This window comes from Spea bombifrons, chromosome 7 (genome assembly GCF_027358695.1).
Source record: "Spea bombifrons isolate aSpeBom1 chromosome 7, aSpeBom1.2.pri, whole genome shotgun sequence".
In the NCBI taxonomy this organism is placed as follows: domain Eukaryota; kingdom Metazoa; phylum Chordata; class Amphibia; order Anura; family Pelobatidae; genus Spea; species Spea bombifrons.
Genome location: NC_071093.1, coordinates 35,985,746 through 35,999,535, shown reverse-complemented (window position 1 = coordinate 35,999,535; position 13,790 = coordinate 35,985,746). Strand labels below are relative to the sequence as shown.

Below are 13,790 nucleotides of genomic sequence, written 5' to 3'. Positions count from 1 at the left end.
CTGGAATCCTTCCCAGTTAGTAATTAAAATGTAGCTCATTTTAAAAGCTACTAACGACATAAAAATTAGAAATCTGCTGCATTCGGCAAAGCCTGTAATAACCCCTAAACATGAAAGAAGAAACCAGCACTTTATGGTAAGACCAATGCGAATTAGCAGATTCTTTTATATATTTTACATAGATAGCGTCGGAGAAAACACAAGTATTTAACTCAACCTGCTTTTTAAATTAAACCACACTCCAGCTTTAAAATATATCTTTCCTGTGAAGTCAACTTTCAACGAAAGCATTGCTCACCGGGGATGATAAACACAATGCATTGGATAAGCAATCTGACACGTAAAGAGTGACCTCATCAGGACATCCGAATCAATGACAGTTTCTAAAAACAGGATGCAATCCTAACTGCCAGTGAGCCATTTGATGATTAGGGGGTATTTAGAAAAAAAATCCAAGCCAAAATATTTAATACTTTACTTGGAAAGTTAAAAAGTTAATGCAGCAGGTGTTACATTCAGGTTAAAAGAAAGATCCAGAAGCAATTCAAATACCGAAAAGGGGTTTCAAATTGAACATTTTATTAACATGGTAGCTCTTTGTAACACGTGCTCACACATTCGCACACTTAGAATGTTCTACCAAGAATTAAGATGTCTTATGTTCTGTTCTGGTGGTGAGGAAAGTGTAGTATTGCATGAACTTAAAAAAAAAATTCTTAGGTTTTCGTTATTGTCCACATCACTTATGATGCTATTGCCAAACCTCTCCATGGATGCAAAATTTAGTAGGGACTTAGGAAATGAAAATGTTCAGGGAAGGAAATACATCAATGACACAGCAGAGCTCTCAATATGAGAAAGCTTACAATGTGGACATAGTATTTCTGCTGTGATTATTTTTATTTTTTTCTTGGGGGGGAAAGAGTTTGTCAATGGGCAAACAGTAAGAAGGCGATGTGAAGTAGGCTTCTGTAGAGACAGTTTTCCTCACAGTATTGTGCTGGGTCAAGAGGAAATAAAAACTTAGTCCTTTTCTGGAACTAGTTTCAAGACCTTTCCAATTGCAATGGTCTTACCTGGATAAAGAGAAGAACACAGGTGAGAAATGTTTTAGCACAGATGCAGTGAATTTGACAGCAGATAAAAGCCACAAGACCCATCTAGTCTACATAATTTCCCTACCACCTCTAGGACCTCAAACTTTACCGGCTCAATGACCTCGATCCATACTTCATATAGTATTAAGTCTATACTATGATAGGGTAAGCATACACTTTCCACCGGAATACTATATATCCCTTACCCACCCAGTCATAATTGCACTACCACAGTTAAAACATAAAGACGACCTTACCTTCGTCTCGCAAGGTAAATCGACCCATCTGAGGGAAATCTTTGAAGGTTTCAAGGCAGATAGTTCCCGCTGTCCTCAAACGGGCAATGCAAACTTGATCTTGTTTTACAAATCGGGGTCGTGTCTTACTTTTTTCTCCTGTTTTTTTGTCTACCAAGCAGATTAAGGCCTGGGTAAGAAAATGAAAAAAATTAGACAAACTATACAAATTTACATCACTATCCCTAATGAAAATTAACCCAATGGCTTTGTCTTAAGCCGTGTTTGCAAGTCACGGTCAATGAACAATTAGAATGTGCATTTCTTGCCATGGAAATTCATCTAAGAGTTTGGACTAAGACTATGCATTAATATTAATTGTTATTCAATTACATTTCCATTGTGTCCCCTTTTGGGGGATTCTCCATAAAAGAATATGTGAATAGGCATTTTAACAGGGCTGTTAGGGACCGTAAATCTTTCCCTTTTAAAGCCTAAGGAAAATAGTTTATGTTGTAGATGTAAAGTTATGTTAGAAGGAATTTGGCAGCTTGTAAAATACAGTAAAAAGGAACATACTGTTATCTCAACTTCTTCGATGCAGGTATGAATATGCAGCACTGCATTGTAACCAGGACAGATGATGGATTTGTGCTCGATAATGACAATCTGCAAAACACAGAGAACGGTTCTATAAAAAGGTAAAAATTAAATATCTGGCATTTTATCACATACACTCAGTTATCAGGATTTTGCTTCGAGGAAAGGACGCTGAAGCCGTAAAGTAGCCTGTGTATGTGCTATATCCAAGCTGTGGATCGTGGGCCGCCTATAGTCCTGCATGAAAACAAGACAGGAAGGACTGTAATATGTCCACCGAGCATCAATGTGCCTGTGGGACAGTCAGGCAATGTTTTTACCCGAAACCTCTGTTTTTTGCGGAATCAAAGGTCTTCTTCAGTTGGCAGCCACTGCAGAGCGTGTTCTCCCTTATCTCTGCTCTAGTTTGTATTTTGCAGAAAACATTGCTGTTGATGGAGTTTAAAGGTTGGTTTTGAACCAGTGAAAGTTTTTAGGGGCACGCATAAATGAGAGCTGTAGCCCAAAGGTTGTGCAGCATAAGTTAAACAACCTCAATGCAATTTTAATGCAACCACTTTAAACCATGTTCCTGTCATGAGGTTTAGTTGTGGTTTGTCTAGGGAAAGGTGACTTCATGCCACATGCCAGATTTGACGTAGAACATTTAAAACCCAACAGACTGAGCAAATGTGTTACCTGGGCATCAAATGTGCGTCCAGAGTGGCAAAGATTGTTTGGGTCACAGAGTATAAATCCTGGAAGGATTTCTTCCTCTTCAATGCCTTTGAGTCTGAGCTTCAGATTTTCTCCAGGTGCTACAAGCTCAGTTTCCACTTCATCCGACAGCAGCCCAAGAACTTCAACAGTGTGCTTGATAACAAAACAAACAGGGAGATGACGTCAATATTCATGCAGAACGGATTAGAGATCAATCTCCTACTCTGACCATTACTTTCAAGGATATCATCCCTGGATGTTACTAGGGAGGGAAAAAAGGTGTTCAGCAGACTTGCTCAGCTCTATTCACTAAACATATGATGTTGTAAGGTTATGGTGGGGTAATGGGCTGGCTGGCTCACTCATGTAAAGTCTGCTTACAACCTTCCAGGACAGGAGGCTGCTTCATGGAGTTTGACACTGACACACACACTAAAATGCGCGAAAGATCATTTCACTAAATGCTTAATGTTTTAAAATTAAGTCACCAACACATCTAGTTACTGGTAATGCACGTTAAACCTGAAATTGAATGCTCAGTAATTAGTGAATTATAATGGACATGTCGCCTACAAAAACAGATAAACAAATTGTTTCTTCAGGCACACAGGAGGTAAGAAATGGAAAGAACCAAGCAATTACCTTGTTTGGCATCATGACAAGCTGCTGTCCTTTACATATTGAACCAGATTCTAGTTTTCCTAGTACCACCGTGCCCATATCCTGCAACGGAAAATGTATAGAATAAAAACTACTACACTAGAACAAACAACTTTTAATTCGCATATTTGACTTTACAAGGTGACCTGTGAATCCCCCTTAGTTGAACAAAATAAAAAAAAATTGTGGCATTGCTGCTATATAATTTTTGGTTCAGACCTTTCTAATCTGCAAATTACATTTTCTATGGACACAGGTATGTTAATTGGGAAAATCACACATCGTATCCAAATAAAGAATGTACAAACAAAACAAAAAAAAAAATAAACGGTTGGGAGGGAGAAAATACAGTAAAAACAACAGAACCCGTACACAATCCTTGCAATTTTAGTAAGCAATGGGAAATTCACCTATAGCCCCACCATATCATTTATTCATCTCTGCAGACAGAAGACTTTGTACACAACACATGAATTAAGATTTATTGCAACTTTTGAACATACCTTGTACTTATCCACAATTGGCAGCCGGACAGGTCCGTCATATGATCTGTTGAAGTTTGGCATATTATCTAGATATGGTATAAATGCTAATCCGCTGAGGAAGAGAAGAAAAAAAAATATATACATTGTATAAAATATAGCTAGATCGCCTTTATAAATCATGCCACAAATAGCAGACAGTGTAAAGAGAAGAATCCCAACCCAAAGACTGACTGTACTTCAATGTACAGTGATCTCTAAAACAAAATGACTGCACATCCGTTTACTGAAATATCACATGCAAACTGAATGTCTCCACTTACTTGTACCATGTGCAAGACTCCACTGGCTCTTTGAGGTTGGCCCCAGTCAGCCCCGAGCATGGCATAAAATGAATATCTTTTTTGGGGTTGAATCCAACTTTCTTCAAAAAGGGCACAAGCTTTTCTTTACATTCTTCATACCTATAAACAAAAGAGTAATCATTCTATCAGAGGCAAACCGACATACCATTGTCTTAGGGACCTAATATCTGAACAAAGCAATACATCACAACATTGTTTTTTGAATAAAACTATGCCTAAAATGAAAAATATATTCCAGGCTATCTTTGTTATCAGCAGAGATGAGAAGGGTCAAAACGGTCATAAACCCCATTATTGATCAGTCAAGAGGCCTAATGCCATGTTCACAAGAGACCATTAACAAATTAATGCCTGAAGTACATATTAGCCGGTTCATAGCTCTACCTGCAGACACACTACCGATATTCAACAATGATATATGGAGTTCTGGTATAACGTAGAATCCAGGAGCGTGGCCTAGTGCTATAGACAAGAAATACCTATATCCTAATATACTGTACACTGTTAGTTATCCAGCAATTTTATTCGTTATTGTTAATACATCAGATTCAGAAACACGAGAGGAAAAAGCTCACAACCAGGACATTTCTATAAGCTAATTTATTATAAAAATTTCCCTGCCAAGTTTGGCACAGAACATACCGGTCGTTGCTCCAGTTCACCGTTGGATCGTCCATTTTATTAATAAGAACTATTAAGTGTTTGACACCGGCTGTTTTGGCCAACATGGCATGTTCTCTGGTTTGTCCTCCTTTCTCAAAACCAGTCTCAAATTCACCCTTTCTTGCAGAAATGACCTGCATTCAAAGCCAAATAATATTTTTAGCAGTTATAACTATTCAAGTGCACTAAACTACAAAACAAAAAAAATTAGGTGCAAGATACCAACTTGTTACATTCTTTATGTAGCACGTATTAACATTAGAAAGAAAAAAAAAAAAAAAAAAAAAAAAAAAAAAAAAGAACAGAATCGGTTCCTCTCTAGACAATTTGTTGAAAGCTATATGCGGGACACTTCGAAATTACAAAGACGTGACAATTTTGCTACCAATTACATTTACAAAGGATCTGTCCCCTACACGTATGTAAATTCTGATTACACTTCTATTGCATAAAGGATTTTTGAACTTTAAAAGGTTATATTTGTGAAAAAGATGTATGTCCCTCTTCAACTTATTCTCATAAAAACAGATCAGCTAAGCGTGGTTTATCATAAAAAATGTTACTTACAAGAACAGCCAGGTCAGCTTGAGAAGCGCCACCAATCATATTTGGGACAAAGCTCTTGTGGCCAGGGGCATCAAGGATAGTAAAGTGTTTTTTCTCTGTTTCAAAGTAGGCACGACCAACTTCAACTGTTTTACCCTTGTCTCTTTCTTCTTGGTTTGTGTCTAAGGCCCACGAGAGGTACCTAGGAGGAAATGAAAATGTTAGGAACAATAAAACTTAATAACGATTATGTCACAAATACTTGTGTAAACAGCCAGGGCAGCTATTCATTTAGTCTGTGATTCACTAAAGGCCAAATTTCTGTCAGGTGCCTTAAATGCAGATTGGCAAATTATCTGTACTAAAAGCAGCTTCAATGTCTCCCTACATCTTCTCTATTGCGTTAACAGTGAACAATATGGATGAGAAGAAGGATTCCCAGGACCAGGTGACCTGGGCATTCCCTTCTACCGCATTAGGTAACAGCAGGTAACGCGACATACTGAACCTTGACCACTTATTGCAGTATTCCTGTTTTGTAATCAGCAGCCATAATCACATAAAAACTTTGCAAGAACAGATGTGGATTACAAGTCCAACAAAAGTTTTACCAGGTTTCTCTGTTTTTCTCTTTAGCTTCTCTTTCATATTTCTCAAGTGTTCTCTTGTCGACCATACCAGTTAAATACCTGCGGATACAAACAAATGTTAGCCGATGCGGAAGCTCGCAGCATGAAGGGTGAGAATGGAAATACTTTGCTTATATATAGAAGGCACAGAGCAGTACAACGTGTGAGAAGAGGAGAAAGGAAAAGAAACGACCCCTTTGCAGTATAATCCCGGAGAAATATGGCCAGTCACCCCAGTTAATACAACTTACATAAAAATGACAAGGAGGTACGAACACATGCAAGATGTATGGTTACAAATAAATGGAGACGCCGTAAAATAGCAATCGCTGGATCAAAGACGTTATTTCCAGCACTCGTTACAAAAAGGGTTTGTTTTTTTTAGTTAAATATACTTACATTATCTGTCCCCCAATGGTTGACTTGCCAGCATCTAAAAACAGGCAACAGTTAAGAGAATATAATAACGCCGTTCAGTTTAAGCAAAATATTAATAGCACTCTGTAGTGCGTGATGCAAACAAACCTTACCAGAACTAACATTTTATTCTGTCTACGGTATCACATAAAAGAACTTTTATAAATCGTTAATGTTTCTATGGTAACAGCCTGTATGTTCCCGCTTGTCATGTGACAAAATAATTAAAATAACCCCTTTTCCCAGAAAAATTACGAAGCTGATGTGGTACACGCTGAAATAGTTAAGATCTTGGATAAGGCTCTTGTCCCAGGAAGGATCCATTTACTTACGTTAGAAATAGTTAGAATATTTTTCTTATTCAGAATTTTAAACTAGTCCTGGCTTTTACTGGCGTCGTTATTTTCTGGTTGGGACCAGATTTTGAAGATTATATATATATATATACAGGAAATTTACCACAAACATTTGATCAATTCTATAGTTTTCAGTTAAGTGTTTATTTGAATCTTTTATGTATAAATATTTCTAGTACAGAATCAGCAGAACATACCACTGGTTTCTACAAGTACTTAACTTTTCACACATACCCCACATTACAAACATTTAATGGTGGCTATTAGACTGATTACTTTTAGTTATAGGAGTTTTTGCGCACTGAAGTTTCACTTAAAAATTCTACAGTCACATACCTACATGCCCGATGAACACAACGTTCACATGTTCCTTTTTGGGAGCATCGGGGGGTACAACAACAGTTTTGGGTACTGCTATTTCTTCTTCTTCCTCCATAATTTCAACAGGAACTTCTTCAGCTGACCCTCCATCACCCAAACCGCCCCCTGGTTCAGCTTCGCTGGGCTCATCTTTACGATCCCAGGACTCTTCAGGGGACATTTCTGACTCTCCGTTTTCTACTATAAAAGAGTTAAAAAATGACAGCGTATGATCAACTGAAAAACATTCCTTTATCTTTTGCATAATTTACAAGTAGTTATTCACCTAAATTTCACAGGTGAGGTCTCTGATAAAGAGACACTAATACGCCTCAGATTGTGAATGGTATTTGCTGGGTGTGCGCTGATTTCTAACTCCGTATTGTGTATTTGTCGCTATGATTTTAGCAGCAACCTAGCAATCTGAACGTGTATGCCTTCTATGCTTTTAGGGTGTGCTCCCTTTTCTATAAGATTATAGACACACACACATATATATATATATATATATATATATATATATATATATATATATATATATATATATATATATATATATATATATATATATATTTATTCCACTTTGTGCCTAGCGCCCAGAACTGGGTAATATCAGGGCTCTGTTTGGTAGCTCTGCGAAAAAGGTAGAGATCACCCGGCCTTGTGGTAATACTACTCACCAACTGGCTCTGATACCTCCATCCCAACAACCGCACTGGAGTCTGGAGATAAAAGAAAATTAATTGGCATTTCAAGAAACATCCACACCAACCTGTTGCATTACAGACTTGTTGCAGCCATACGTCCATAACGGAAGCAGAAAACATCTCATGCGGACTATGGACAAACCCCCCCCAATACAAGAACAAAACTATGACATTGAGGTCCAAATTATATTTAGGTTTTGGTACCTTAAATATTAATAGAAAAACAAATACCTTCGGAGGACAGAGACTTTTCATCTTGTGCAGAGTTGTCAGGTGTGTCTGAGGAAACAAAAATCATGCTTAGAGTCATTTCAACTAATTTGGTTTTTATTTTACAGATCATTTAATCAAGGAAATTGACACACTACACCAGGCCAATCTGAAGTCACTGGTAATAATGAAGATTCCTGGGTCCTGCCTGTCATTTACTTTTCATCGCTAATTCTATATTAGGAGACAAGATGCATCTTTCCTGCCATACCTAGGGAAGAATGGACTACTATATCAATAAACATTGAAAAAATATATTTTCTTCCCCATTTCACGACTTTAGAAGGGTTGTGTATCACAGGGCTTGACAAACCCCAAGTCACCATGGCGAATAGAAGCCACTTCCCAGGGTTTTGGAGGAACACAAATCCAGCACCATATTCTTTCCTGCGGGGGCTTGGTGTAGCGGGGGCCATAAGGCTGCCAGCCGGGTCACATAGTGCCCGGCACTCGCTTTACCTCGAGGACAGCATAGGGTGGCCTAGATACAAACCAAATTTGTTGACTCCTGGAGTATCACATGCAATATAAGATGACCTTTATTGCATGAGTATTACACAACTGCATAGTATATTATATATATATATATATATATATATATATATATATATATATATATATATATATATATATATATATATATATATATATATAGAGAGAGAGAGAGAGAGACAGACAGGTAATCCACAAACACGTACCTGACAAAGACTGCGGGCCAAGTATAAAATGTTATCCAAACACTACTAGTGAAATGACCGTAATAAATAACTATTATACAATAACCTTTCAGCTAAAACAGGCATTGAACAACAACAACTGCTATAATCTGGGTTTTTTGTTTTAAGGGTTCAATTTAACCCTGTACATACTTTTTGCTATGGAAGGGTTAAGAATAGCAGAAAGTGTAGGAGAAATCAGTGTCTTAAAAGATGATCTCTATTTTCCCTTTAATGGGGCGCTGTACCAAAAGAGTGACTTTTCACAAAGACACTCATTCAGGTGACACAGTGAACAAGCGATAGGTTATTTGGTGTTTTCTTAAGGCCCCCCCCCAAAAAAAATCCTGGTTTCCATCCATGCGCATGGCCATGTGAAAGAAAGCCAGACTGATCCGGACTTCTGGCGCAGCACAACAATCTTCACCATCACAGCATAATAGCGATATGGTTTATGAGGATCATAAACCCGAGGGGTACAGTTAATGAAAGGATTGTTCTCTATTCCAGAAGTGTGGATATGGTATGAAGCCAACCTAACTGCCTCGTTCAGTAGACACCATAAAGCATTTACTCTCAGTGGGCCGCTTACTATTAAGAGCTTATTAGTCCAGTAAATTAAAAGGTGCTGCTCCACATAAAGGAGTTTGCAAATAAGACAGGGTTCTGACTGACAGAAGAGGAACATCAGTTTGCCTCTTTATATAAATTCATTTCTACAGAGCACTCAAGCAGATACTTGCAGGAGAGCTGCTGTTTAAGATCCTCCGCTCCATTATGCATTATGAAGGGCCGACACCAGTGAGCTTCTCCTGCAGAAAGACGCCGGCCGGCTCTTTAGAGATAAACAAGATTGTGAAAGCCACCTCGCCATCCGAGTTACGCATTTTCTGTAGGACGACCAGCTGGTTCATAATATAATACATAATAAAAAATCAGTGAAACTGCAACTCTACTGCAAACCCCCTTTGGTGAATAAACCCAACCAAGGATCAAGAAAAAGTTCAGAAAAAAGGGCAATGTAAGAAAGTTAAATCAAAGGCACACAAGAGGCAAAATTCTAACCTCATACAACTAGGACCATCACACAGCTCGCTAATGACACGTTCACAAGAAGCAACGTATACACAAGACCCCTTCATGCCTCAGGAAAGGGCCACGAACATTAAACAGTAAATAAAGGAATTAGGACAAGATAAGAATCTTTTGTAAAACAAACAAACAAAAAAAAACAACATGTTTAATGCTACATTATTTACCCCACCGGGGCAGGTCAAGTAATTAAACGCCCCAGCTGGTCTACTTTAAGGAAACATGACTTGCTGTCTCAGTGATGCTCATCTGAGGGGACTGGTATAATTAGTGTCACATCAGCATGCGCAAATCCGTACATACTTATATTTTAGTCAGGGCTTTAGAAAGCTTTACCTTTTAATACACTTTGTGCATTTCATGTGCTTTACTGAGAGGGTGGCAGATACATGGAAATGCCTCCCAGAGGAAGTATTGGAGGTTTGGAACATGTATGCGGTAGATGTGTTTGGCCAGCACAAATGGAAGATGAGACAAACGGCAGATTAAGATCTGTCTTTACATCAGGAAACACGGGCAGACTAGAAGGTACGCATTGGTCACGTCCGGGGTCACATTCTGGGTTTCTATTAAATATATGAATTTTGGTAATGATGTCTTCAGTGTACTCTTATAATTGGGGATCTATCTACACAGCTGTGCAAGAGATAAACGTGATACGAGACGCTGTCAGTTACAGGTTGCCATATCAGCCATTTTTAAAGGAAACATTTCACAGCGTAATGACCTACACACAATAAAATGGCGTCCTAAACTCCAAAAGGAATGTTACACATACTACAGGGCACCACTTTACGTGCAGGTCACATGTGTTCCTCAAAATGGTGGCATTCATGTCTGGCGGCGAGTGCCTGACCACCATCATCTGATCCACACAAAATCCCGAGCTACAAAGTAAAATCATCTGAGCAGACAGGTTCTGTGGCAGAGTTATGTGGGCATGCAACAGATGGTTCACCGAGGTCAGCCTTATCTACGGCTTACTTCTGGGGCAAAACATGTCCACATCGACGAAAAAGAAAAAAGTCCTTTGTAGGGGGAATATAACCCCTTCACTGTATAAGACAACACTTCCATTTTCTGGGGGAAATCGTTAACACTTTATAAGCTCATGTTCATAAGCTCGGTAAAGCCCTTGGGCTGATTGGGAACAAAATACTGTGTAAAACAAAGTTTGCAAAGCAGTTGCCCCTTAAATATCTACGATGCCCCCCTGCCCCAGCTATTTGGCCAAACATCTCTTTGCACGTGATATACTTACCTCCAAGGATGTTCAGACCCCCATGTGTGGAAAGTGATAAATTATTTCAATGCGTTAAGCAGCCAATCAGGGCCAGACCATGGGGGGGGGGTGATTGTGCATGAAACTGCAGCTTCTACTTCAGGTGCCTTGTTTTAAGGAACACATTAATGTACTCACATAGCACTTAAATATGCATTCTTCTTTAGTGACAGCAAACCGTCCCTTTAACTTGACGGCTGGAAAGTTTTGCAGCACTATGGGTACACTCCTTAGGTACGGGGCAGTAAATGCTGCTAAATATGTATTACAGTATAATGCACATTTTGGATTCAATTTAAAATGTTTTTTTTTTTAAAAAAAAAAAAAGTGCTATTTTTTCGTTATGTTGCTAGTTAGCTTTACTAGCAATCGCGCAAAGTCAGAAACGTGTGAAGCAAAGCGGGCCGAGGACAGCCGAGAGCGTACCCTCCTGCCCCAGGTCACATTATGAATTATGAATACTCAGCGGCTCCACAAGCTAGAAACCTGCCCACGGCAGATAGTATTAAAGACGTGGAAAGTCTCATCAAACTTAACTTTCACAAGACGCCTATCTCATTTTTTGGTGAATGTTTAAGTCAACAGCAAAAACCGCTTAGAATATAGTTAGAGACAACCACAGTACGTTAGAGGCTACTGCGTGGCCTCCCGTGTCAGAAGGGTGTGTGACTTGTGAAACGTGACTGATCAGTGGGATTCGGGTGCGTAAGTCTATATGGTCATGGAGTCAGTAACTACAGTACGAGCCCTTAGTACGTATGCATCGTTCTGGGTAACAGAAGCTTTATATGTCTAGTCCTGGTTTAAGTGCAAGGCGCATTGTGCAGGTACCACGTCATACGCAACGGGACACTCCCGCCATCACGTGCACTTAAAAGCATATGACAGCTTAGAGGGTCCTAGAAATGCTTGTGTCTCCCATGTATAGCCATGGGGGCACAGCACCCCCCATATGCCCCTTCCCCTGTATCACAGCTATTCTCCATGCAGGAGACGTATTCCTGCACCTCTCCGAGCCCCCGACATGCTCACCTCCAGCCAGTTCCAGCGTTGGCTCTGTGCAGACCCGCACGCGCATATGCAGAAAGCTCAATTATTTTGATGGAAGCACATTCTTGGCATTGATTGGTTGCTTCAAACAGCCTATCAGTGGCAAGATTGTCAGATTCTACACCAGATGGGTTTCTTGTTCTTTAGCGGGTGTCCCTTTAAAATGCCTTAACTGGGCAACAGTCCCTGAGGAGGCGATAGGACAGCGCAACGACTCCTGCTGTATAATTTTCTGTATAATTGGGCATAAGCTATTGTTTGTTATTTAGAAAACATTTGCATTACTATCAATAAATCTCTTTGTCTCCCCTCCCCCCGCCATAGTCACTGCATGGGATCCAGCTGCTTCACTAATGCCAATTAAAATATATATACATATATATGCTAAACACATTGCGCCGCGCCAAATACCGCATAGACGGATACATCGCATGTGAGGGCACAGAGGACCAGGGTGTCTGCTTCCTATCCGACTGCAGGCACCTCCCTCGTGCTGTGGACATCTGGGCGGGTGCATCGTGCTCCTGCTACCCGCTGATTACGATCAGACCTGGGCTGGGGGGGGGAGGGAACACCGGCCACCCACCATACCTCTAGGCCTCACTCGGCAACCGCCCGGCTCCTGCGCCACACCGGGTGGGAGGGGGGTTGTGAGTGTGGCCTCCATCTAGCTCCCTTCCCTGTCTCTTTACCCTCCTCCTGCAGTCGCTCCGAGGCCGGTGTAGTCATAAAGAAGGAAGGCACGAACTCCGCGGCGTGTACATTGGGAACGAACGGCTTGGCATTCACGTTGAGCTTGGCAAGGGATGAGTTGAGCTGGGCCTCCTGAGTGTCAATGTCCGCCTGCTCCCAGGAATCCGGGGCTGAGTCGCTCGCGTCCATTTCCGGGTGTGAGGATGGGATGAGGGGAGGATTACAACCGGTTAGTGTGGGAGTCTAGCGTGTGGCGTTCGCGTTCGGGCCTCAAGGAGAGCAGCACCGGCTGTTTTAAAACAGGACACCCGGCTGTAGCACTAACCCTACTCAGCACTCACTCAACGGCTCCTCGTGTGTTGCCGAGACGTCACCGACGTAAGCCGGCGCATCAAACGCGACACGGGAGGCGCCAGCTGGTAGTTCGCTTCGCCTGCCAAGAGCTATTGATTCGTATGAGACGTGCGAGCCCTGACGGACTACATCCCCCATAACCCCCTGCTCCAACCAAGACGCGAGACCGCCCTTTCGTTCTGTGAAATGCGAAGTGTTCAAGGAATGCTGGGAAACGTAGTTCTATGTTTTTGTGTGGGCAATACGTATTCAATAACTGCGTTTTTCATAAAAATATACCAAATTTGGTACACATGATGCCTTTATCGGTTAATTGACGTATAATAGATTGCAGGCCTTTGAGACTATCTAGGTCTTTTCTTCAGACTTATTAAGAGACTTGGATATTCTGAAAAGCTTGTAATATGCAATACTTAAGTCAGAGGTCCCAAGTTAGAAAATGGCCTTCAGAGAGATTGGGAAGTAGGGGGTCTGGGTTGGAGCCCTCGTAAACTGGAAAGACTTCAGAAGTCTAAT

The 13,790-nt window shown here is 40.5% G+C and overlaps 1 protein-coding gene across 2 annotated transcripts; it reads right to left on the bottom strand.

Moving 5' to 3' along the window:
• Nucleotides 1–549: 549 nt before the first annotated feature.
• On the bottom strand, nt 550–13,286 carry GSPT1 (G1 to S phase transition 1). Of its 2 annotated transcripts, none has more exons than XM_053471449.1 (15): nt 12,920–13,286; nt 8,049–8,096; nt 7,791–7,832; nt 7,087–7,308; nt 6,377–6,410; nt 5,960–6,037; nt 5,370–5,550; nt 4,782–4,936; nt 4,098–4,238; nt 3,796–3,889; nt 3,275–3,355; nt 2,612–2,785; nt 1,913–2,002; nt 1,355–1,523; nt 550–1,076 (listed from the first exon to the last, which is right to left on the bottom strand). In XM_053471449.1, exons 1-15 carry the CDS (start codon nt 13,107–13,109, stop codon nt 1,024–1,026), a joined length of 1,752 nt encoding a protein of 583 aa, XP_053327424.1. In that variant the 5' UTR covers nt 13,110–13,286; the 3' UTR covers nt 550–1,023. The 2 variants fall into 2 exon arrangements, with proteins under 2 accessions (XP_053327424.1, XP_053327423.1); XM_053471448.1 differs by having other exon boundaries at nt 7,087–7,311; nt 12,920–13,285.
• Nucleotides 13,287–13,790: the final 504 nt, after the last annotated feature.

Bases quoted from the DNA above. Each gene is read 5' to 3' on its own strand.
- GSPT1 (XM_053471448.1), bottom strand. From the start codon at position 13,109: ATGGACGCGAGCGACTCAGCCCCGGATTCCTGGGAGCAGGCGGACATT. The intron at 4,239-4,781 runs GTATGTTCTGTG...TTTTGTTTATAG, and splicing joins GTGAACTGGAGCAACGACCG to GTATGAAGAATGTAAAGAAA. The intron at 3,356-3,795 runs GTATGTTCAAAA...TTTCCGTTGCAG, and splicing joins CAATTGTGGATAAGTACAAG to GATATGGGCACGGTGGTACT.